The sequence below is a fragment of the Rhinoraja longicauda genome, chromosome 26, assembly GCF_053455715.1.
Source record: "Rhinoraja longicauda isolate Sanriku21f chromosome 26, sRhiLon1.1, whole genome shotgun sequence".
NCBI classification, from domain to species: domain Eukaryota; kingdom Metazoa; phylum Chordata; class Chondrichthyes; order Rajiformes; family Arhynchobatidae; genus Rhinoraja; species Rhinoraja longicauda.
Genome location: NC_135978.1, coordinates 11,610,706 through 11,637,600, shown reverse-complemented (window position 1 = coordinate 11,637,600; position 26,895 = coordinate 11,610,706). Strand labels below are relative to the sequence as shown.

At 44.5% G+C, this 26,895-nt stretch overlaps 1 protein-coding gene across 1 annotated transcript in view; it reads left to right on the top strand.

Annotated features, from left to right (window-relative positions):
• The first annotated feature begins 2,500 nt into the window (after positions 1-2,500).
• Positions 2,501-26,895, top strand: part of hpda (4-hydroxyphenylpyruvate dioxygenase a) — a 43,463-nt gene continuing 19,068 nt past the window's right edge. Inside the window, exons 1-6 of the mRNA XM_078422483.1 lie at positions 2,501-2,607; positions 8,812-8,838; positions 8,936-8,998; positions 13,748-13,852; positions 14,946-14,988; positions 26,510-26,592. Of these exons, the coding sequence (XP_078278609.1) occupies positions 2,605-2,607; positions 8,812-8,838; positions 8,936-8,998; positions 13,748-13,852; positions 14,946-14,988; positions 26,510-26,592 (324 nt within the window). The 5' untranslated portion in view covers positions 2,501-2,604. The remainder of the gene's footprint in view (positions 2,608-8,811; positions 8,839-8,935; positions 8,999-13,747; positions 13,853-14,945; positions 14,989-26,509; positions 26,593-26,895) is intronic.

Sequence of the window (26,895 nt, the reverse complement as noted above, 5' to 3'; positions counted from 1 at the left end):
TGCATTCAAGAGAGAGCTAGTTAGAGCTCTTAAGGATAGAGGTGTCAGGGGTTACGGGGAGAAGGCAGGAACAGGGTACTGATTGAGAATGATCAGCCATGATCACATTGAATGGCGGTGCTGGCTCGAAGGGCCGAATGGTCTACTCCTGCACCTATTGTCTATTGACTCAGGAACAGCTTCATCCCCAGGGCCATAGCTGCTCTGAACCGATCCTGCTGAGTCGGATGGTCACATCACACAGCGAATCGGCACAGACCTATTTGCACTTTATTCTGTTTTAAAACTGTTTTTCATTTTGTTTCTCTGGGTTGTCTAAATTTATGCTGATTAGCTAATTAATTTATTGCATCGTATGGAAGGCGCATTCCCAATCTCGTTGTACCCCTGTACAATGACAATAAAGATATATTGTATTGTATTGTATTGTATTGTATATATTCCAGTTCAGGCTTTAAACTGGGCTAGATTTATTTTTATTTGTACATTCAATGAAATCGAACATTTTTACAGGATTGTGAATGATGCATTATGTTAACATTTAACATAATTGTACAGAATAATGCTTTCTCACATGACTATTTAATAGGTGTACAAATGTTACACAGGATGTTGGCAGAAATCTGTGACTATGCCCTCCCATACAGGGCCCTATACAACTGCAGAAGGACCTCTGCATATGATGAGAAAAATACTTTTTTTTTGGATTATTGAAACATAGAAACATAGAAAATAGATGCAGGAGGAGGCCATTTGGCCCTTCGAGCCAGCACCGCCATTCATTGTGATCATGGCTGATCATCCCCAATCAGTAACCTGTGCCTGCCTTCTCCCCATATCCCTTGATTCCACTAGCTCCTAGAGCTCTATCTAACTCTCTTTTAAATTCATCCAGTGAATTAGCCTCCACTGGCTTCTGTGGCAGAGAATTCCACAAATTCACAACTCTCTGGGTGAGAATGTTTTTTCTCACCTCAGTTTTAAATGGCTTCCCCTTTATTCTTAGACTGTGGCCCCTGGTTCTGGACTCCCCCAACATTGGGAACATTTTTCTTGCATCTAGCTTGTCCAGTCCTTTCATAATTTTATACGTCTCTATAAGATCCCCTCTCATCCTTCTAAACTCCAGTGAATACAAGACCAGTCTTTCCAATCTTTCCTCATATGACAGTCCTGCCATCCCGGGGATTAACCTCGTGAACCTGCGCTGCACTGCCTCAATAGCAAGGATGTCCTTCCTCAAATTAGGAGACCAAAACTACACAATACTCCAGATGTGGTCTCACCAGGGCCCTATACAACTGCAGAAGGACCTCTTTACTCCAATACTCAAATCCTCTCGTTATGAAGGCCAACGTGCCATTAGCTTTCTTCACTGCCCAATGCACCTGCACGCCTGCTTTCAGTGACTGGTGTATAAGAACACCCAGGTCTTGTTGCACTTCCCCTTTACCTAATCTGACACCATTGAGATAATAATCTGCCTCCTTGTTTTTGCCGCCAAAGTGGTTTACCTCACATTTATCTACATTATACTTCATCTGCCATGCATCTGCACACTCACACAACCTGTCCAAGTCACCCTGCAAACTTCTAACATCCTCTTCGCAGTACACACTACAACCCAGCTTTGTGTCATCTGCAAACTTGCTAGTGTTACTTCTAATTCCATCATCCAAATCATTAATATATATTGTAAATAGTTGCGGCCCCAGCACCGAGCCTTGCGGCACTCCACTCGCCACTGCTTGCCATTCTGAGAAGGACCCATTTAATCCTACTCTTTGCTTCCTCTCTGCCGACCAATTCTCTCTCCATGTCAATACCCTACCCCCAATACTATGTGCTCTAATTTTGCCCACCAATCTCCTGTGTGGGACCTTATCAAAGGCTTTCTGAAAGTCCAGATACACTACATCCACTGGCTCTCCCTCATCCATTTTACTTGTTACATCCTCAAAAAAATCCAGAAGATTAGTCAAGCAGGATTTCCCCTTCATAAATCAATGCTGACTTGGACGAATCCTTTTACTGCTATCCAAATGCGCCATTATTACCTCTTTAATAATTGACTCCTGCATCTTCCCCATCACCGATATCAGGCTAACTGTTCTATATTCCCCGTTTTCTCTCTCGCTACTTTCTTGAAAAGTGGGATAACATTAGCTATCCTCCAATCCACAGGAACTGATCCTGAATCTATAGAACATTGGAAAATTATCACGATTTCTAGAGCCACCTTCTTGAGTACCCTGGGATGCAGGCCATCAGACCCTGGGGATTTATCAGCCTTCAGTCCCATCAGTCTACCCAATACTATTTCTCGCCGAATGCAAATTGATGCACTGTTCTGTAATTTTCTTATTACTGATTAACATACAATGGTACAAACTCCAAGAACTATAACTACTAACTGAGCATAAGATAGCCTCACAATGTCACTGAATTCTATTTGGAAATATGGGGAGGAGCAAAGGGTGGATTTGCGGCAACCAGTCAGGTGCAGTGCTGTTATCCACCCAAATGTGTGTATTTATAAGACTGAGCCTGGTGGATATTTGGCTTCTGAAAATTCCCTGAAGTGGAACTTAACACTGTTTCATCATGGTGAGTACAGCCCACTGTGATAAAAGCATTGCAAATATTTCTGTTAGCAGACCGTTATGGTAGCTGTGTATGCCAGAATTGTACTGAAGCAATCTCACATCATATTGCATTAGATCGGGGCAAATAGCCATAGGATTTAGAATTGGCCAATGAAGGTGGTAGTGGTGGAGGGATTTGGTGGAGGGATGTTATTCTATCTGGAGTTCTGTGACCAGAGGTATTCAATAGGATATCAGATCTGCAGCCTCTGATGTCTGTGATACATATAAATGATTTGGGCTGATTATTAAGTTGGCAGATAACAGAAAGAAATGGCAGAGATGTGGATCGTGCAAAAAGTTGTCAAAGGATGCAGCAGGATAAAGACCAGTTGGAAATATGGGCAGAGAAATGCAAGACAGAGTTTAATCCAGATAAGTGTGAGATGGTGGACTTTGGGAAGTCAAATGTAAGTGGAATATATACAGAAAATGGAGGACCCTTAGGATCATTTATGTACAGATGGATATTGCAGTGAAGCCCACAGCATCATAAAAGTGTCAATACAAGTATATAGGGTTAAGAATAGGTACAGCACATTGTCTTCATCGATCGGGCCATTGAATAAAATAGTTGAGAACTCTTGTTGTATATTTATAAAATGTTGGTTAGGTCTCATGTGGAGTATCGTGTGGATTTCTAGTCACCACATTACAGGAAATGTGTGGAGGCTTTGAAGAGAGTGCAGAACAGTTGCATTAGGTTGTTACCTGGATTAGAGAGTGTTAGCTAAACTGAGCAGTTGGAAAAACTTGGATTATTTTCACTGGAGCATTGGAGGCTGAGGGGTGACCTGATATGTATCTAAAATTTTGAGATGCATAGATATGATAGATAGTCAGTGTCTTTTTCTAGAGGGTCTAGCTTTTAGAGAAGAGGGAGAAGGATTTAAGGAGATTTAAGAAGGAAGTCTTTTACACGAAGAGTGACGTATCTGGAAGATTCTACCAGAGGAGATGGTCGAAGGAGATACAATAGCAACATTTAAGCGACATTTAGATAAGCAGGGGAGCTGGCAGGAATGCAGGTATATAGGTCATATGTAGGCAGATGTGCGGTTTTAATTGCCGATAACCCTATTTATTTCAGGTGAAATAGTAAGTTTCATGTTAGGAAAACCACTCCCAAGAACATTATTTAGGAATCAGTTGAAGTAGTGTTGATTAAGAAAAGGTACATATTCTAAATGGTACTTCGCATCAGTCCTTATGTTGGGACAAATTGCATCTCTATCCAGTTTGGTTTATGGGTAAATTCCAATGAAGCAGTACATGAAGAATCCAAGGAAATCTCTACAACTTTTCTGGGCCTCATTACGGAATAAGTGTAAGTTACATTTTTTTCAGTGGTCCTACATGACTAAGAGGGCTAGAATACAAAAACAGGGATGTAATGCTGGGGCTCTAAAAAGCGCTAGTCAGTATTGTGAGGCTCTATAAAGTGCATTTGGAGTATTTTGAGCAATTTTGGGCACCATATCTGTGGAAGGATGTGCTGGCCCTGGAGAGGGCACAGAAGAGGTTTACAAGAATGATCCCAGGAATGAGTGGGTTAACATATGACAAGCGTTTGACAGCACTGGGCCTGTACTCACTGGTGTTTAGAAGAATGTGGGACCTCATTGATACGTACCGAATAGTGAAAGGCTTGGATAGAGTGGATGTGGAGAGGACATTTCCACTAGTGGGAGAGTCCAGGATTAGAGGTCATATCCTCAGAATTAAAGGACGTTCCTTTTGGAAGGAGATGAAGTGAAATTTCTTTAGTCAGAGGGTGGTGAATCTGTGGAATATATTGCCACAGAAGCCAAGTCAATGGATATTTCTAAGGTAGAGATCGATAGATTCTTGATTAGTACGGATGTCAGGGGTTATGGGGAGAAGGCAGGAGACTGGGTATGGGGGGAGAGAGAGATAGATCAACCATGATTGAATGGCAGAGTAGACCTGATGGGCCGAATGGCGAAAAAAATGCTCTTATCACTTATGATCTTCGGAGGATAATAAATGTAATTCTAATATGAAATTAGTGAAATGTGATAATTGTTGATTTGTCTCAAAATATATACAGTAAACCCTTGTTTTAACGGACCTCTTTATAACAGATTTCGGTTATAGTGCACCGAATCTGTTATAGACCGAGCTCGTTTCACGCAATGACGTAAGGTAGATGGAGCAAATGGTAGTTTGAACCATCTTAGCTCAGTTTAGTTTAGAGACATAGAAAAAACACCGAGTCCATGCCGACCAGCGATCACCCGTACACTAATTCTCTCCTACACACTAGATTCTATCTTTCCTCCCACATTGCCAAGGCAAAGTAATTGTGACCATGTGGGTTTCCCCTGCGTGCTCCAGCCCCACCCCCCTTGGTCCCAGAGTCGCATAGGATTTTGAAAGGTCATCCAGATGATGGGTTAATGGAGGCAGATAGGGAAAATTACCAAAAGCTCTGAAATGATGACTGTTAGAGGATTGGGGGCATAAACAAAGGAACATAAACATCTTATTGAAACAAGAAGAGAAATAGAAACCAGTGAGTGAAGAAGGAAAAGGATACAGATGGAGAAACAAGGAACTGCAAATGTTGGAATCTTGAGCGAAACAAAAAGTGGTGGAGGAATTCAACATGTCACGCAGCATTACTGAAAGATGTGGACAGACGACCTTTTGGGTTAGGACCCTTCCTCAGCCTGCTTCTCCATGTCCTCCAGAGATGCTACTTGACCCACTGAGTTCCTCCAGCAGTTTGTGATTTGCTGAGGACACAGATGGAAAATCACACTCAAAGGTGGAGGAGAACATCTTTGAGACTGGCATTTCTGGAAGAGAAACCGAAGTGACTTCAATGAAAATTTAAAAAAACTGCAGATGATGAAAATCTGAAATAAAGCAGAAAATGCTGGAAACATTCGGCACATGAGGAGGCATTTATTGGAAGAGAAACAGAGTTAACATTTCAGGTTAATGTCCTGAAATGACCTGAAGGGCATTTGCCTGAAACAGTTTATCTTTCCTATTTCATATCTAATACCTTTTGTAAGCACTGTGCAAGGGGAAAAAAAGGAATACCATTGATAATTAAGTGGTTCCACATAAAACATAATTGTTGTTTGTTAAGAAAAGGTTTGACGACCTACCTATAAATGTCAGTTAAGGGTCGTCTGAATTCAATCTTCTATCATGTCTTAAGGAGAGGGATAACAAAGTGATGTGCATTGAGAAAGAAAGAATCTGCTTGCATCTATTGACATTTCATGGGAGTTCTTATGGAGATGCAGAGGGATAAGGGCAAGAATACCAAGAAACATTTTGAACATTTTACTGGAAGACACAACAGATGTATTTAGATTTTTAAAGTTGATGTGGGACTGCACGGAATATGGTTTTGTATTGGAGAGCGTTCAAGTAAGAATAATATGAATGACTCTATAATTTAGGGCCGAGAGGAAAAAAATATGCAAGATTCAGGTCTTTAAAAGCTGAGAGTCAAACGTAGTGTTTTCTTTTACTTCTAGTCCTGTTCAGAATTAGAGAACACATTTAAAACTCTCCTCAGCAGGCAAGCATGTACAAGAAATATCACCCACGATACCCTCTTCATTTAAAATCCATATTGCAGCCTTTCTCATCCGGAGTATGTTGAGAGATCTTCCTGGAGATGATCAAATAAGCAACTTGTGTAGAGCAATCAAAAGGTATATATAAGGGCAACAGATGTGTCTGCAGATGTATAATAGAAACATAGAAAATAGGTGCAGGAGTAGGCTATTCGGCCCTTCGAGCCCACACCGCCATTCAATATGATCATGGCTGATCATCCAACTCAGTATCCTGTACCTGCCTTCTCTCCATACCCCGAGATCCCTTTAGCCACAAGGGCCACATCTAACTCCCTCTTAAATACAGCCAATGAACTGGCCTCAACTACCTTCTGTGGCAGAGAATTCCACAGATTCACCACTCTCTGTGTGAAAAAAAACTTTCTCATCTCGGTCCTAAAAGACTTCCCCCTTATCCTTAAACTGTGACCCCTTGTTCTGGACTTCCCCAACATCGGGAACAATAATTCAATGGTAACGTGGATCAGACAGGACTCAAGTAGGCAAGTGTCACCAAGGTAAAACAAAGGTGTAAACATCTGCAGATTATTCAGGATTACACCAGGAATTCATCCCACTGATATCTAGCTGGGTTATTAATTTGACTGGAGAAGAATGGATATGGGGGAGAAGAGTAAGTCACTTTTTTGTGAGGGAGAAGAGTAAGTAACTTTTAAAAATTAATTTGAATTAACTCTAATGTATTTGACCTTTTTGGGTGTTTTAGAATACAGAATTGAGTACAGCACAGGAGCGGGCCTTTTGGCCCACAGTGTTTGTGCCGAACATGATGCCAGGTTAAACTGGTCTCGTCCATCTGTACATGATCCATATCCCTCTATTCCCTGCACTTCTGTGTGCCTATTGAAAAGCCTCCTAAATGCCACTATTATATCTGCCACCCCTGGCAGTGTAAGAAAAGATAGTGTAAGAAAATAACTGCAGATGCTGGTACAAATCGAAGGTATTGATTCACAAAATGCTGGAGTAACTCAGCAGGTCAGGCAGCATCTCAGGAGAGAAGGAATGGGTGACGTTTTGGGTCGAGACCCTTCTTCAGACTGATGTCAGGGGGGCGGGACAAAAAAAGACCAAAAATTGTGGTCCTGGCAGTGTGTTCCAGGTCCTCTCTGCTCTCTGGAAAAGCCACATCTCCCATTAACCTTTCCCCCGCTTACCTTTTAGTTATGCCCTCTAGTGTTGGGTGTTTCCACTCTGAGAAAAAAGGTTTTGACTGTCCATCCATGCCTGTCTTAATTTTACATACTTCTTTCAAGACTCCCCTCAACCTCTGACGTTCTCGGGAAAACAATCCCAAGTCTATCCAACCTCACCCTGTAGCTGAGACCCTCTAATCCAGGCAGCATTTTGGTAAAACTCCTTTGCACCCTCTCCAAAGCCTCTACATCTTTTCTGTAACGGGGCGACGAGAACTGCACGCAATACTCCAAGTGCGGCCTAACCAAAGTCCTGTGGAGCTGCATCATAACTTCCTGACTCTGATATTGAATGACCTTAGCCATGAAGACAAATACACCATATGCCTTCTTAACCATCCTATCTATTTGTGTTGCCACCTTTAGTGAACTATGAACTTGGACTCCAAGATCCCTCTTCTACTTCACTACTTAACTGAATACTCTCTTCTTACATTCAACCGCCCAATGTGCAATACCTCATATTCAGGTTAAACTTCATCTGCCATTTCTCCTCCCATTTTTGTAGCTGGTCTATATCCCACTGTATCTGCTAACAGCAATCCATCTCCTTCAATTTTGGTGTCTGCAAATCTACTCACTAACCCACCTGCCTTAATGTCCAGGTCATTTATATATATCAAAAACAGCAGAGGTCTCAGCACAGATACCTGCAGAACTCCACTGGTCACAGACCTCCAGCCAGAGTATCTAGCTTCCATCACAACCTTCTGTCTTCAGCCAGTTCTGAGATCATCAAGTCATTGTGAATCCCATATATCTTAATCTTCTGGATCAGCCTACCATGACGGTCATTATCAAAAGCCTTAATAAAATTCATGTATACAACATCCACTGGCCTACCATCATCAATCTTCATCACCTCCTCAAAAGCTCTATCAAGTTAATGAGACACAGACTGCTGTGTACAAAGCCTAGTGCTAATTAGCCCATTCTCTTCTAAATGGGAGTAAATCCTACCTGGAAGAATTCTCGCCAATAGTTTTCCTATCACGTGAGCTCACCGGCCTATGTTCTCTGGAATCTCTGTACTTCCTTTCTTAAACAAAGGAGTAACATTGGTCACTCTCCAGTACTTCGGGACCTTGTCTGTGACAAAGAAAGATCCTCGTCAAGGTGCCTCGCAATCTCCTCTCTTGCCTTCCTCAATAACCTGGGCACAGTGATATGTTTCATGTAAAACTGCAAACAAGTTATACTTTTATAAAATTTGCTATGTCCGTAAAAATGCTACCAATCCTCTGTTAGGTGACAGCAATATTCTGAAAATCGAATAATTGAATAAAGAGGAATGCACTCTGTTGTGGTTATTGTCACACTAAACCAATATTTTTCCATCTGTTTCAGACTTCCTACACTGATAAAGGAGAGAAGGTAAATGACATTTGTAGTTTAAACAAAATTATTGACATTTAATTTTGTTGAACCTTATCTGCTGTAAGAGGAATAACTTTAAATTATTCTGTTGCAGCCAGAGAAGGGTCGATTTGTCAGCTTTCACCACATCACATTCTGGGTTGGAAATGCCAAACAGGTGAGAGGAACTGACTGAGGCACATGTGGATTTAACTAGGTCTGCGTTCAACCCTTCCGGACTCAACTAAATCAGAACAGAAGTATGTCCAGATCCAACTCCAACTCGACACAGACATTAGTGCAGACAGCCAGACCTATACATAACTAGTTCCACAGAACTATGTACATGAAATGGTCTCAGTATTCTATGTGTTACCAATCACAAATTGACCACCTTGTTTCAAAATGCTGATGACAATTGGCTTCACTTTACAAAAGAGAATTATACGAGGGAGAAGGTAAATTCAGATTTGGTTAAAAGTGAAGATATTGGAGCCAATTAAAGTTCTAGATCATAAAACAGAAAGTTAGAAATTGTTCTTAAAACAAATGAAAGTTGCAAATAAATTGTGATATGTTGCTGAAAGAGACAATCCAATGGCAGATGAATATCACTGACAATAAATAGGAATGATGTGTTTTTGGTTAATAAATGTCAAGTATACTTTGAGTGAAGTATACTTCACTCAAGATGGATGAACAACTGAGAGACATTGAATATTTGTAATCACAAGCACTAACAATTATTGGAGTCAATAGAGAACTTTAAGACGGGCAGCACGGTGGTGCAGCGGTAGAGTTGCTGCCTTACAGCGCCAGAGACCCGGGTTCGATCTTGACTATGGGCACTGTCTGCACAGGATTTGTACGTTCTCCCTGTGACCTACGTGGGTTTTCTCCGGGTGCACTGGTGTCCTCCCACACACCAAGGATGTACAGGCTTGTAGGCTAATTGGCTTTGGTAAAATTGCCCCTAATGTGTGTAGGATAGTGTTAGTGTGCGGAGATCGCTGGTCGGCGCGGCCGAAGAGTCTGTTTCCGCGCTGTATCTCTGAACTAAACTAAAGTAACGATGATGGATACTGAGACAATAGACCTTTCAAAGGGGTAGTAAAGCAATCTTAGGACAGATATGATCAGGACCAGTTTATAAACCGCAGACTGTAGGGGCCGATTGGCTTTTTATGAGTCGTGATTTTTTTGTGATAGAAATAGGCCATTCACCTCATGACGCATGACTGTACTGATGTTTTTCACCTCTAACTAGCACGTCCAATCTGACCTTCTAAACTTTTCCAATGGGTGCTTTGTGCCTGTTTTCAGTTTATAGGTTAGATATTGATAAAAACAACTTTTGTGTTATGTAATACATTAATTAGGAAATAATGGTGTAAGAGGCATAAGAGAAAGTGGCTGTCAAATAAATGTCAAATCTTTAATTGAAGGAAATATGTTTTCAATGAGAGAAAGAAAGGAAATGTGAACGGGTTAAGGTGTAACAGGCCGTTTGTGGAGGGAAGGGGGGATGGTTATGGTTATAAAGAGACATAAAAAGATTAGTGCGGATGTTGGAAATGCATATCCAATATTTCATCAAATGACAATAGATCAATTCGGGTTTCAGGTATATATCATGCATTAGATGTGTTGCAGAAAATACCCAAAGCATAGCTGCAGCTTTTCTCTGTCAGTTGCTGGCAGACCCAACAAATTTAGCATTTGCTGTTGATTTTATCTTGGCACATTTGTCTTTATTTGACAGAGTATTCTGAATGGTAATGACCCACTATGCGAGCAGTGCGAAGATATATAACGATTGGAGAGAAAGTGACAAAGCAACAATTATTCATTAAGTGAAATGAAGGCAGGTTATTGGTTTCAATAGGATAATAATCTCAGGGGCCATCAACATTCTTAAGCTACTGGATACTTTAATTGCAAGCTGACTTTACAACAAGACCTAGTCACCCCGAGAAACTCTGGTAGAGTTGCTGCTTTACAGCGAATGCAGCGCCGGAGACTCAGGTTCGATCCTGACTACGGGTGCTGCACTGTAAGGAGTTTGTACGTTCTCCCCGTGACCTGCGTGGGTTTTCTCCGAGATCTTCGGTTTCCTCCCACACTCCAAAGACGTACAGGTATGTAGGTTAATTGGCTGGGTAAATGTAAAAATTGTCCATAGTGGGTGTAGGATAGTGTTAATGTACGGGGATCGTTGGGCGGCACGGACTTGGTGGGCCGAAAAGGCCTGTTTCCGGCTGTATATATATGATATGATATGATATGATATGAAATGATATGCATGCCTCAACCAGGACCTGAGCTTAGCTAATCAAAGAATTTCGGTACGAAGGTTCATTCACCCTCTGGGCATTGATATTATCTGGAAACTTATTGAGAACAGTTTGAACATCGTGCAAAATATCAGATAGAAAACAACATTGGCATTGCAACATCCAATGCAAACCAGCTTCAATTTCACAAGTCATCAATACAGACATCACCAGAATCACAAGACTTTCTGCTACAGACTGAAATTCCATTCCCAACAAAATCTAGAGGTCAGAAATTCTATCACATATATGTGAAAGACTGTCATCCAAAACCCAATCTGGATTTTTGTTCTGGATACTCAATGTACATGACATGCATATTCAGAGTCAGCTGAGCACATGGAAAGATGTTAAATGAATATTACACATTTTGTTTTGATGTTACAAACAAAATGCTTTGTGTATAAGGTCTGCGATTGTTGCTGCCTTAAACAATGTAGCAGTCCTTAACCAGCAGGCTGAGGCTGGGTCACTGCTGGGAATCTTAGTTATCCATTTGCTTAAGTAAAGTAAAGTTCCTTTTTAAGTCCTTCTTGGGATCATACCGTCCCGAGCCTATCAGGGCACCACACTGCCTGAAGTCATCTGTTGCCAGCTCTGATTTGTCCTGGTCTTTACTTGCTTCCAGACCCCCCTCCCCTTTCCCGTACAATCAGTCTGAAGAAGGGTCCCGACCTGAAAAGTCACCTATCCATTTTCTCCAGAGATGCTGCCTGACCTGCTGAGTTACTCCACCATTTTGTGTCTCTCTTTGGTATAAACCAGCATCTGCAGTTACTTTTTACTACATAGTCCTTTTTAAGTGTTTACTTTCATGTTTTTCCAACACTCTCCTGCTCACTGCCGATATTTTCTTGCCCCAAATCCTGATTGTATCCACAAATCATCCCATATCCTGGCTGACTCCACTTCCTTGACTTCTCTTCCCATTAGTGTCTCTCTTCCCATTGTAATTCTCTCTTACTTCCCACGGCCCCCTTCCCAGTAGTCCTCCCTCTCTCAGCTGGCCGTCTTTCCTCCTGCAATCAACTACCATTCCGTGACTCTGTTCCATTCATTACTCACTCCAATCTACTGTTCAAGAAACATCCTTTGTGAGCCCCATTCTCCACAGATGCAGGAAGCTTTTGTACCAAGTCTGCAATGCTTGATCAATACTACATGATGTGTCAAACCTTAGGTGAACAGAATATTGCTACTGGGGTCCTTGAGGAAATTTGGCACGACACACTATACCCTTTTATTATATTTACTTAATTTCATAAAGTTGATGTCCAACATCACTTGCTCTTCAATACTCTTTAATACTCTTGTTTTCTCAACCAATGCTCTAAACTATTATTCATTTTATAGGTTTGTGCTAATTCACGAAATGTGAAGATCACTAAACATTCCTGCAAACACACACACCTCATAAACACCACACAAACACACGTATATATACACATGATCATTCAAACACAGATATGTTCACTCACAAATGCCACACAAGCATACATATCCACTCACACGCAAACATCACACACCAATGCAGAATTCCCATATGTGCACATACAAACACCACACATACAGCATACATACAAACACAAAACACAAACACCACACACATACAAACACCACACATACGGCATACATACAAACACAAAACACAAACACCACACACATGCAAACACCACACACAAATACCACAAATACAACATAAGCACACACATATGCATAAATAACCGAGAAATACCACACACATACAAACACTGGTCCAGAACCAGGGCGCACAGTTTAAGAATAAGGGGTAGGCCATTTAGAACAGAGATGAGGAAAAACTTTTTCAGTCAGAGTTGTGAATCTGTGGAATTCTCTGCCTCAGAAGGCAGTGGAAGCCAATTCTCTGAATGCATTCAAGAGAGAGCTAGATAGAGCACTTAAGGATAGCAGAGCCAGGGGGTACGGGGAGAAGGCAAGAACGGGGTACTGATTGAGAATGATCAGCCATGATCACATTGAATGGCGGTGCTGGCTCGAAGGGCCGAATGGCCTACTCCTGCATCTATTGTCTATTGTCTATAAAATGAAACACCACACATGCACACACACAAGCATCATGCAAAAAACACACACAAAACATATACTGTGTACACTCGTGCCTGTGCATGCTCACATACAAACAAACACTGACACGTAGACACACACACAGCATTTGTGAGTTGTTGAAAGGATATTATCCCCATCGAAGAACACCACAATGGACTAACATATTACCACTGGTTCAGAATGTTCTCTATGAAAATAAAGCCATACAACGATAAATCAATGAGCAGATAAGGACAGATTAGAAGAGTGGATTTTAGATAAGGTAATCAATCAAAATAGTTAAAATTCAATCACGCAACTCTTTTACAGAATGAGATAATGATCAGGAATACGGTTAGAGTTTCCAACTGTAGATGGTGATAGTAGTGCAGCCATTACAAGCACAGGGGCGAGCAGAGATTCATTCAACATATGCGGTCATAAGTAATGTCTACCATTACATTGCAATGAGATGACTGTGAATAGCTGTTGTCAATCATGTGATGTTCCTTTATCTCCCACTGCAGGCTGCGGGATTTTACTGCAACAAGTTTGGATTTGAGCCTTTTGCATACAAAGGACTGGAGACAGGAAGTCGTGAGATGGTATCACATGCCATTAGGCAGAATAAAGTAAGGAGCAGCCAGCTGAGAAAAATTACACTGAAATTTAACACCACATCTGAACAGTTGGCCCTTAAAATTCCAGACTGATGAAAGCACCCTATCAGGGAAGGGGAGATCAGAAATCTAGGCCACAACCATTTACAGTACCAATTATTTGCTTACTGATCGCATTGAAAAAAAACAACATAAGAAACGACATGTGTGGACATAACTCCTCTTAATTTGTAGCATCCAGTGGACCTGGGGCAGTAGATCTCACATTTTCTGCCCAGTTTTACATTCACAAGCAAATCAAAGTGATTTCATGCACAAAGACTTCCATATGTAGCAGTGCACGGACATCAGAGCACAGTGCTGCAAAGGTAACCCCCAATTCCCTTGGGATGCATTTGATTGCTCCAAACCCATTCTGATGGTATCTGACCTTTGCATTTTCAATAGAAGCTCTGCTATAAGCACATTATCTTCACAATTAAATTAATTGACTGCATTTGAAGTTGACTTGAGATGCTGAGAAAGTGTCAAGAGTGTTTTATTGTCATGTGTCCCGAAACAGAACAACGCAATCTTTACTTGCTTGTTTCCAGCCCCGTTTTTTGAGCTACCTCAGGGTTGCCAACTTTCTCACTCCCAACTAAGGGACAAAAGGTGACGTCACCGCCCCGTGCCCCACGTGACCTCACCCAACCAATGGTGGCCGCCCAGGCTGGGAGGTGGGTTGCTACGCATCCTCCGTTAGGCGGCACCCGGGCCCCCGGGCCTACAGTATCTGGGCCTAAACTGTCCGGGCCTACACTGTCCAGGCCTACAATGTCCAGGCCAACAGTGTCCCCCAGGCCTAATACGGGACAAGGGCGGTCCAATATACGGGATGTCCCGGCTAATATGGGACCGTTGGCAACCCTCGGTACCACATGCTCTGACGTTTGAAATAAGACATTGAATAACCCTGTTTTCTTGCTTTGCAGCCTGAGACCAGCCCCTTTCTGGTGATGTCACACCAGATAAGACCTTGTGTCATCCTTTAAACTGATCTCAGTTCAAAGAAGATGGCTGAAAGTCAGTTGATAACTCAGTGCTACACTATTTTTTTCAACAGATTATATTTGTTTTCCAATCAGCGCTGAACCCTGGTAACAAAGGTGAGTATTAAACATTTTTTTTAGGTTTAATTTAAGAACTTATATAGGTTAAACCACTCCTTAAAAATCATTACATTATGAAACTTAAGGATCATAATGTGAGGAAGTTTATCTATTATTGTTTTTTGGTGAACACTGTATGGTTGTATAGGAAGGAACTGCAGATGCTGGTTTACACCAAAGATAGACACAAAATGCTGGAATAACTCAGCGGGGCGGGCAGCTTCTCTGAAGAGAAGGAATGGGTGATGTAAGAAGGGTCTCAACCCAAAATGTCACTCTTTCCTTCTCTCTAGAGATGCTGCCTGTCCCACTGAGTTACTCCAGTATGTTGTGTCTATTTTATAGGCTAGAGCTTTTGTTGAGTGAGCTGTGATGAATTGGGATGCAGCCAAGATGGCATGAGTAGTGAAGATCTATACTGGAAAAGTGGCAGTGAGAGTTAGAGTTTGTTGGAAGAATCATACACTAATTAAGGTATGGATTTAATTGCGGGAGGTTTTGATTAATTGAAGTACAGAATTTGTTGAAAGAGCTATGGTGAGGCTACAACTTTTACAAAATAATTATTGTGAATTGAGATATCTGTTGTGTTAAGAGAGTAATGATGAATCAAAGTGAACTAATTGTGGTTAATGGTGTGGCAATGATTTGGGAGTATAGACTTTTTAAATAGAAACAGCAATGCATTAAAGCACTGGTTGGCTTTAAAAGAATGATAATATTTGGAGGTGTAGGATGTGCTGAAAGAATTGGAATGAATTGATGTGCAGATGGTGTAAACTGGGTATGAGTATGAACTGGGGTGCAACTGTCACCCATTCCTTCTCTCCAGAGATGCAGCCTGTCCCACTGAATTACTCCAGCTTTTTGTGTCTATGTTTGATCTGAACTTAATTGAAAGATTGGTGCTGAAACAGGTATAGCTTGTGTTGCATTGCTGGTGATGTTTTGAAATGTGAAATGTAATGGTGAATTGGTATACAAATTGTTCCAATTCAGTCATAGACTTTGTTGCAAGAATCAGTTGAACTGGGATACCATCTGTGTTGAAACAATGGTGATAAATTGAGATAGAAATAAAAACAAAAATGCTATAAACCCATGGCCAATTTATCAGAACAGGGTCCATCTGTGGAAAGAGGCATAGAGTGATGATGAGTAGCATATCAGGTTGAGTTTTTGGCAGAATTTGGAACAAAAGTGGTGGATGCAGTGGAATGTACAGATCAAAGAGAGTATCTCTGAAATGCTGATGTCAGAGTTGGTGATTCGTAATGGATTGAGCCACACACTGTTAAATCAATGGTACTAAATTGAGGCACAATGATTATTAGTTCTGTGCTAGTGTTTAGATAAAACTAATGTTGATGCAATTTTATGTTTCTTTTGTGTGGGTGTTTGGATAGTCATATATTGATTCGGAACTAATGTTATTCGGTGCTGCTGTTTGAATACAAACTGACAATACTGTGCTGGATTTTGGGTATAGTAAGATTGACACATTGCAGTAAGTGTTAATATAGCAGGTGGCGCTGACCAATGGCTGCCTCTGCCAATGGTCTGTCTCGGCTTTTTCTTCTTTGTTGTTTATAGTCTGTTGTTAAATGTTAGTGTTGTATTATGTGGGAATGGGGGAAACATTTTTTATCTCTTTCCACGACGGAGATGCGACTTTTTTTCATGTCGTATCTCCATCCGGACTGCGGCCTAACATCACGGAGCTGGCGGTCCCTTTGCCAGGGATCGACCTCGGGAGCTCCAACCGCGGGAGCCTGCGGACTTAACATCGTGGAGCTTAGTTAGGGACCGACTTCGGTAGCTCCAAGCCGTGGGAGTTTCGATCGCCCCAACACGGGAGCTTCGACCGTCCCAACGCGGGAGCTTCGATCGCCCCAACGCGGGGGCTTCGATTGCCGGCTGTGGGAGCTTCGATCGCCCTGACTGCGGATGGTTCGACTGCCCCGACTGCGGGAGGAAAGAAGATAAGACTTTATTGCCTTCCATCACAGTGGGGAATATGGGGGAGCCGCTGTGCTGGAGGTTTATGTTAACTTTTATGTAGTTGTATATCTTGTTGCTTTTTTTGGTATGGCTGTATGGCAAAATCAAATTCCTTGAATGTTGCAAAACCTACTTGGTGAATAAATTAATTATGATTCCGATATAGTGCTGGTGTTGAGATACTGCCTGTGTTGATACATTGCTGTATACAGTGCACACATTGACACAATGCTGATGTTTTGATATGGTACAGTGAGTATTGCTACACAACTGGTGTTTGGATATTGCCCTTGTCGACCCATTCCTCAGTACAGTAAGTGTTGCTACAGTGCCACCTTTGATGTGCCACATGTTGATACAGTGGGAGTAGTTGGGTGCAGCATGTGTTGAAACAGAATCATAAAATTTACAACACAAAACATCATTTGGACCATCAGGTATCTGCTAGCGAAAGAACAACTACCCAGCCCAATTCCACTCTCCATCAGTATCTCCAGCAGTGAGAGTTACGGTTATGTTGCAAGTTTCTTGCCAATATCATGAAGGTTTCTGCCTCCTGCACTCTTTCATGAAGTGAGATCCAGACTTCCTTCAACCTCTGAAAGGAGAAAATAAAAACTCTTCCACAAATCTTTCTGCTTTATATATGTGAGTTCTGTGTGTTCCTTTTCCTTTAACGAAGGCAAATAGGTCTTTCCTATTTATTGTACTCCGACCCCTCATAGTACCAAATATCGCAAATAAGTCTCCCCTCAGATCCCCCTGGTTCGAATAATCTCTCTATCTATTTTTTTTCTGATAAATACACTGTCCATTCTTCATATCATTCCTGGGAATTCTCCTCCACACCCTCTCTAATGCAATCATATTTTCCGCTCAAATTAGTGGCCACTGTACTCAGCTGTGATCTGAGCGTGGGTTACAATCTTGACAAATCTGGCAACCGTGTTTTAGTATGCTATGTATCAGCTAATCACAGTAGTGTCCCATAAGTTTTTTTTTCGATCAAGTGTCCAGCTACATTAGGGATCTATGGGCAAACATTCCAATGTCCCTCTGTTCTCCACACTTGGTGTCCTTTCATTTATTTTGTGTCCTCTTTCCTATTGTATCTAATTATATTACCGCACATTGTAGGTTAAATTACCATTTCCGTGCCATGCTAACTAAACCTGCTTCATTGTCAACTACATGAACGATTTTTGTATCAATGAGGAAACGTCATTATCGTATCTCCTTTATGTTCGGGTCTAAAGCTTTCATATATTTGCAACATATTGGGGCAAAGGCACCTGTCAACTATTATCCTTTGCTTTCTATTAGCGAACAAACTCTCCCTCTACTTTCCCACTCTCCCATGGCCTCTTACATGTTATCATCATTATGCCCTCTGGGACCTTTGAAAACTATGCTAAAATCCATGTGAACTTTTAATTAAAAGATGGTCAGACACAACCTTCCTTTACAGATCGATGCCAATTGCCCTTTACAAATCCTTCAGAATTTGTCCACTATTAAACTAAATGTCCTGTAATTACTCAGTTTATTCCTTCCCTTTCGAGACAGCAATACAACATTAGCATATTTTCAGTGCCCTGGCACCACTCCTGTAGCCAGGGAGGAACAAAAAATGATATCATCGTCTCCACAGTTTCCTTTCTTGCTTTTAACAGTTTGGGATATATTTCACCAGTACATTCTCTGTCTAGGATTTCTGCAGCAGTTATCCTTTGGTGTCTGACATAAGCTTCCTTCTTTTGCTTTAGCCTACCCTTTATGTTCCTTGTCATGCAGGGGACACTAGATACAGCAGTCCCACCCTTTTTCCTTTGTTGGAATGTGTTTGCACCAAACTCCTTGAATCTCCATCTGAATGGCCTCCTATTGCTGTGAGACTGACTTTTTTTTTGTTTCTCGTTATTTCTACTCTACTTTTTACAAAATCATGTCTAAGTAAAATTGGCCTAATCCAAATCCAATTCTCTAATTTTATCTTTGTCCTTTTCCATTACTACATTAAATTGTGATCACTGCCATCGATAATTTGTGTAGGAAGGAACTGCAGATGCTGGTTTAAACTGAATATAGACACAAAAAGCTGCAGTAACTCAGTGGGACAGCACTCAGGAAGATGCTGCCAGTCCCACTGAGTTACTCCAGTTTTTTGTGTTTATCTTCGCCATTGATAATTCCTTCCACTATCTCCCTGAATCCAGAATTCTATTCTGCTCTCTACCACTAACTACTGTTCCCCTTCACACCCCTCTTGCTGAGTTTGCGACAAATTTGTAACAAAAGTCTCGTAAGTCTATTAAGGAGCTTGGTGATCTGTATAGTTTTTACATTGATTGTATTCCAGTTAATATGACGGGCATTGAAATCTTCTATTTTAACATTGCATTTTCCAATTTCAGGTAACACTTATCTCCTGTGTCTTTTCTCCACTTCCCTTTTCTCTCCTGCCAATCCACTTCCAGTCCTCCCATTTTTGACCCCTTTCCCAGACATCTCTCCTGAATCTGAATCTGAGTCTGAAGAAGGGCCCCGACCCGAAACGTCACCAATCCCTTTTTCCTCTAGATGCTGCCTGACCCATTGAGTGACTCCAGCACTTTGTGTCTATCTTCAGTATATAGTTCCTTTCTACACATCCCTCCTACCCCTCTCCATCACCTATCTTGTCCCCTTCCTGTTCCACCCACCCACTACCCACACATTTATCCACCAGATACCTCCCTCCCCATCTGGTTCCATCTTCCCTTCACCTCTCCTCTAATGGTTCTCATTATCACCCTCCAGACTTGTCAATTCCAGCCATGGTGGCCTTTTTGTAGCTGCTTATCATCCTCTTGGCTGTCTCCATCTTCACCCACTCCCTCCCCCTCCTGGCTTTGGTCAATTACCATTCCTGTTGTCTGTTAAGTCACATGGTGTTGGTGTTTAGCCTGTATTAATAAAGTACCAATTTCTGGATACACGCTGCATGGATATGCAGCAAGTGCTTGTATATATGGCCTGAGTTGTCACACTGGAAGATATTGGATGTATTGATACAATACTTCTATTTAGGTATGACCTGTAATGATATATTTACTCCTGTTTGGACATGGAAGGGTCTTGACCCAAAACATCACCCGTCCTTTTCTCCAGAGATGCTGCTTGTCCCGCTGAGTAACTCCAGCATTTTGTGTCTACCTGTTTGGACATTGTTGGTGTTGATGCATTGCTGGATTTTCAATAGTCTGTGTTGGTATAATGTTGGTATTTAGACATCATCAAGATATTCCAAAGGGAATACTACAATCTGCACCAAAACTTGCTTTGGAAATATTTGATTGAACAGTTGTCATCTGCAGGGTGAATTGAAGGTTGTAACTGTAAAAGGATGTCACTCGTACGCAGAGTCTTTTACTAAATAAGTTTATTAATAGCACTACACACATTATGCCCTAGCTGTCCGTGGTCATCACTGGCACTAGAGAGCGAGCTGGAGGTGGGGAAGCTACAGTTATACAAGAGACCATGGGGAGTGGTTAGTAGTGGTGAGGTCACTATGTTAAAGGAACATGCACTGATCTACATCCTTCCTCTTGGAAACAAAAGCGACCACGGCTCATACGCTAGACTTAAACTATAAGCAGGGAGCAGATAGAATGCAGCACCACACAGACTACTCGTACCCACCGTACCGGACAGGCGGCTTGACCACTCGCCCAGAGCGGGTGCGCAACACCTCATCCCCTTCGGCCGAAGGAAGAGCAGGGACGGGTGCGGGTACCGAGGCAGGGGAACCAGGGGAAGGAGGAGAACGGGGCGGCGATACCCGCAAACGCGCAGGCGAAGGAGGGGAAGGGGGCCGGGGCGAGCCGGGCACAGACAGTCGAGACGGCGCAGGTTGGGGCACGCGAGGATGGACGGGAGCAGGAGGCACATCAGGCACCGGTGACTGGATGGGAGGTGAATACGGGACCGCGGGAGGCGGTGCAGGCTCGTTGACCAGCATCAGGTGCTGTCGGGTACGACGGTACACGGTGCCCTCGTAATTAACCAGGTACGACCGTGGAGAGTCAGCATTGCCGACGACCACGGCCAGCCGGTGGTGACCCGAGGCGGACTCCATCCGGACAACCTGGCCAGCGAACAGAGGGGGAAGGGGACGGGACGATTTGTCAAAGGAGCGTTTCTGAATCACTTGCTTTTCGATGATGCGCTCCTTGACAGCTGCAGGGCTGCGAGCCGTTGGTTTCAGGGATTGCTGGGAGACGGGGATGGGGGGTCTAGTGGTGCGGGACATGAGGCGCTGGGCCGGGGAGCCGAGCGCGGGGTCCCGGGTGATGTTGCGGAGGTTGAGGAGGGCAAGGTACAAGTCAGAACTGGTAAACCGACAACGTTCCATGAGTTCCTTCGCGCTGCGGACAGCGCGCTCTGCAAGTCCATTGCTTTGCGGGTATTCGGGGCTGCTGGTGATGTGGCGAAAGTTCCACAGGGTGGCGAAAGCGGCAAACTCCGCGCTGGTAAACTGGCTCCCGTTGTCGGACTGGAGGGATGCCGGGGAACCAAAGGTAGAGAAGTGGCGGCGAAGCTTCCCGATGACGGCAGCAGACGTGAGGGACGGCAGCAGGTCCACCTCGAACCAGCTGGAGTAGGAGTCCACCAGGACCAGGTAGTGTTTGCCACGCCACTCGAAAATGTCGGCGGCAACAGCCATCCACGGCAACTCGGGAGCCGGCTGCTGCAGGAGAGGCTGGCGCTGCTGATGAGGTAGTAGGCGGTTGCAGGCAGCGCAGGCGGAGACCCTGTCCCGGATGTCCCGAACCATGCCAGGCCAGTAAAATTGTGCTTGGGCCTGGGATAAAGTGGCCTCCACCCCGGGGTGTCCGTTGTGGGCAGTCTTGAAGTAGTGATCTCGCAGCGCGGCCGGCACCACGACCTTGTGACCCTTCACCACTACGCCCTCGTGCAGCACCAGTTCATCCCGAACCAGGAAGTAGGGCACGGCACCAGCCGGCAGGGAAGACCGTCGGTCAGGCCAGCCACGGCGGATGACGCTCTCCAGCTGTTGCAGGGCAGGATCAGCGGCAGTGTGTGTGACCAGGGACTGCATCTGCCAAGATGGAACGATGTTGACGTTCAGCACCATCAGGTCAGCCGATTCGTACGGATGGCGGGAAATGGAAGGTAGTGGGGCACGGGACAAAGTGTCTGCCACGAACATCTCCTTGCCCTTGCGGTACACGATATCGAAGGTAAAGCGCTGAAGCTGCAGCATCATTCGCTGCAAACGGGACGAGGCTGCGTGGATGGGCTTGTTCAGAATAGAGACCAGCGGTTGGTGGTCAGTTTCGATGGTGAAGGTGTTGCCCAGAACGTAGTCTTTGAATTTGGAGCACGCGAACACCACGGCAAGGAGCTCTTTTTCAATCTGCGCGTATCGCTGTTCAGCAGGGGTCATTGTGCGAGAGGCATAGGAGACGGGCAGCTGCCGGTCGTCATAGAGCTGCAGGCAGGCAGCACCAAGGCCGAACCGAGATGCATCGCAGGTGAGGACGATTGGCCTGTTCAGGTCGAAAAACTGCAAAGTGGGGGTCCGTGCGAGTCTGGACTTCAGGGCCACGAAGGCCGACTGGTGGTGCGGGAGCCAGGCCCAGGCATATTCCTTCTTGGTCAGCTCCCTCAGGGTGGCACTCAGTTCGCTGAGGTCGGGTATGAACTTGCCTAAGTAGTTGACCATGCCCAGAAAGCGCTGCAGGCCGGGCACGTCAGTGGGAGCGGGCATATCGGTGATCGCCGCCGTCTTCTCGGGGTCTGGCTTCAGGCCCCCCCGCCGTGAAAACATGGCCAACGTAGGTGACTTCCTCAACGCGGAATCGACACTTCCGTTGATTGAGTTTGAGATTGATCTCACGAGCCCTGTCCAGGACTTGGCGGAGGTGTCGGTCGTGCTCGGCGACGTCCCTCCCATACACCAGGATGTCATCCACAATGATGGCGCACGGCAACCCGGCAAACAGCTGTTCCATTGTACGCTGGAAAACCTCGCTTGCTGAGTTGATCCCAAAAGGCATGCGGAGGAAACGGAACCTGCCAAAAGGTGTGCTGAAGGTGGTCAGGAAGGAGGAACGTGCATCCAAAGGGATCTGCCAAAAGGAGCTCTTGGCATCTAGGACCGAGAAAACTGTGGCTGGACCGACCTGTGCCGCGACGTCCTCCACCGTCCGCATGGGGTAGTGCGGGCGTTTGATAGCCAGGTTCAGGTCTTTTGGGTTGATGCAGATCCTGATCTCGCTCGCATCCTTCTTGGCAGCGACCACCATGGTGGAGACCCACTGGGTGGGGGCACTCACCTCCTTGAGGATGCCCATGTCCACCATGCCACGTAGTGTGGACTCCACGCGGCCCTTCATGGCAAAAGACACACGGTGGGCCGGTCTAACCACCGGGTTGACCCCCGGGTCAACAACGATCTTGTAGGCACAGGGCAGCTTCCCCAGGACGTCATCAAATCGGTCGGGATACTCGATCAGGGGGTCCATGGGGGCCTCCACCAGGTGGATGTCGCGGTGGAATGAAACCAAGCCAAAGTCCTGGCATGCACGGGCGCCCAGCAGGGTGACGTTGTCAGATGCTAGCAGGAGGAACGTGAGGGGCCGAGAGGTCTTCAGAACAGTACAGATAACCGTTGCCTTCCCCACGGCAACCAGAACACCTCCCCCATAGGCATGAAGGCGGGAGTCGTCAGGAGTAACCCTCTCCCCCGAGCTTATCTGCTCGAAGAGGCCAACAGACATAACATTTGCAAAAGCACCAGTATCGACCTTCGCAGGGAAGGAGTGTCCATTGACAGTAACATGCACGGAAGGATCCGTTATCAACGCAGGTGCACCCAAAAGCGAAAACACTGTATCTGGATCGGGGAGTTCCTCGTGTTGGTGCTGGGAACCGGTTGCGCTATCACTGTTCGCAAGGTTGTTTAGACTCCTTCTAGGAGCAGGGACAGGTCTCCCACGAGAACGACAGGCTGCAGAAAAGTGGTTCATTTTCCCGCAGGAATTACAAGTTTTGCCCTGCGCTGGGCAAACGTTAAACTGGTGTGACGAGAAGTTGCAGTTTGGGCATCGGCGAGGGGTGACCGTAGTGGGCGCGGAGGGGTCGACCCTGACCGGCGGGGCATTTAGCCGCCGGCGTCCGGTGAAATTTATGTCATGGGACGCCGGCCGAGATACTGAGGCAACAGCAGAAGCCATGCGTGCAGCATGCACGGCGTCCTTTAGCGACAGGTCAGGCTTCATCAGGAGCTCGTCACGTAGCTTGCAGTTTAGGAGACCGTTGACCAGGACGTCCCTGATCATCTCGTCGGGTGTGATCTTTTCAAGGCGGCACCTCCGAGCCATATGCCTCAAAGAAGCAATGAAGGTGTCAACGTGCTCCCCAGGAGCCTGACGACGCGTGAAAAAGTTAAAACGCTCGATAATGTTATTGGTGGGTATATCACACAGGGCAGTGAACTTGGCCATGAGACATACCGGGTCGTCGCGGTCCTCCGGAGGGACGAAATCGAACGAAGCATATCGTTCCATTGCCTCCGGACCAGCCAGGTTGAGGAGCAGGTGAGCTCGTACTGCAGCAGTTGCATCAGGATGGGCAATCGCGATATAGTGTTCGTAGTCCCGCTGGAAGACCGTCCAGCGGTGCACTATGTCCCCATCGAAAACGAGCGTGTCCGGACGACGACACGAGGAAGCCATAGCAAAGTGGAAGGAGGGGACACAATTGGGAGAAACAAATAATAAAATAAAAAACCGATAAACAGGAGACGCAAGTCTACCGATCTGACACCATGTAAAAGGATGTCACTCGTACGCAGAGTCTTTTACTAAATAAGTTTATTAATAGCACTACACACATTATGCCCTAGCTGTCCGTGGTCATCACTGGCACTAGAGAGCGAGCTGGAGGTGGGGAAGCTACAGTTATACAAGAGACCATGGGGAGTGGTTAGTAGTGGTGAGCTCACTATGTTAAAGGAACATGCACTGATCTACAGTAACATTGGTCTACAACATAAAATGTGAGAAAGTTGAGCCCTGGTTCTCTCTTCAGTCTGTGCATTCAACTCCTCACAGCAAGCCAAATTTTGTTGAGTCACTGCTGACTCTTAAACTCTAGATGAATGTGTCCTCCTGACGGACTAAATTGATGATAGATAGATAAATATTTTATTATCACATGTGACATGTCTTTGTTTTTTTGAAATTCTTTGTTTTGCATACCTTACACAAGATACCTGTATGTAAAGAGTCATAAGTTCAAAAATGATAGGAGCAGAATTAGGCCTTTCGGGTCTACTCCGCCATTCAATCAAGGCTGTTCTATCTTTCCCTCTTATTTATCTTTCCCTCTTCATCCCATTAGAGGACACCGACAAAGTATTCATTACAATGGCCCCTCTTTGTTCTCAGCACTCTGCGTGATTATCATAGCTTTCTCTTTCCAAGAATGCCTATTCCATCTACATTTGCTCTGTGGGATGTTTACCTCTACTGCTCGGACTGTACCTGCATTGCAAGATTCATATCTGTACATGCTTTGTTTGTGTAATAGACAATAGACAATAGGTGCAGGAGGAGGCCATTCGACCCTTCGAGCCAGCACCGCCATTCAATGTGATCATGGCTGATCATTCTCAATCAGTACCCTGTTCCTGCCTTCTCTCCATACCCCCTGACTCCGCTATCCTTAAGAGCTCTATCCAGCTCTCTCTTGAATGCATTCAGAGAATTGGCCTCCACTGCCTTCTGAGGCAGAGAATTCCACAGATTCACAACTCTCTGACTGAAAAAGTTTTTCCTCATCTCAGTTCTAAATGGCCTACCCCTTATTCTTAAACTGTGGCCCCTTGTTCTGGACTCCCCCAACACTGGGAACATGTTTCCTGCCTCTAACGTGTCCAACCCCTTAATAATCTTATACGTTTCGATAAGATCTCCTCTCATCCTTCTAAATTCCAGTGTATACAAGCCTAGCCGCTCCAGTCTTTCAACGTATGATAGTCCTGCCATTCCGGGAATTAACCTAGTAAACCTACGCTGCATGCCCTCAATAGCAAGAATATCCTTCCTCAAATTTGGAGACCAAAACTGCACACAGTACTCCAGGTGCGGTCTCACTAGGGCCCTGTACAACTGCAGAAGGACCTCTTTGCTCCTATACTCAACTCCTCTTGTTATGAAGGCCGACATTCCATTGGCTTTCTTCACTGCCTGCTGTACCTGCATGCTTCCTTTCAGTGACTGATGCACTAGGACACCCAGATCTCATTGTACGTCCCCTGTTCCTAACTTGACACCATTCAGATTCCTGGTGGATTTGTGCTGGGCTAGTGGCTAGCCTCCTCCTCCTTGTTTTCCCCTCAACTAAGTCATTTGGTTGATGTCTGTATGTCATCTGGCTGTGTCTAACATTTTGTTTTGCACTGCACACTGAAACTTGTTCTGATAAGTTGTGTTGTCCATTTCAGAAATGACGGAACATTTGGGCAAACATGGGGACGGTGCGAAAGACATTGCATTCCAGGTGGAAGATTGTGACTTTCTGGTGAAGGTATGAGCCAAACGGAAGGGGAATGGATCACGATGGGCCAGGGTTATTTAGAAATACAATAGCCAATTTGTTTGCATTCTCTTTGGATGACACATTAGGGGAGGGGGAATCGTTCTTTGGAAAGAGTTTTCTGGTGCAGTATTCACCCATAGAACATGGAACATAGAACAAAACAGCACAAAAACAGGCCCTTTGGGGCCATGTTAAACTGCTCAACTGCCTGTACATGATCCATATCACTCTATTCCGCGCACTTCCATGTGCCTGTCTAAAAGCTTCTTAGATGCCACTATTGTATCTGCC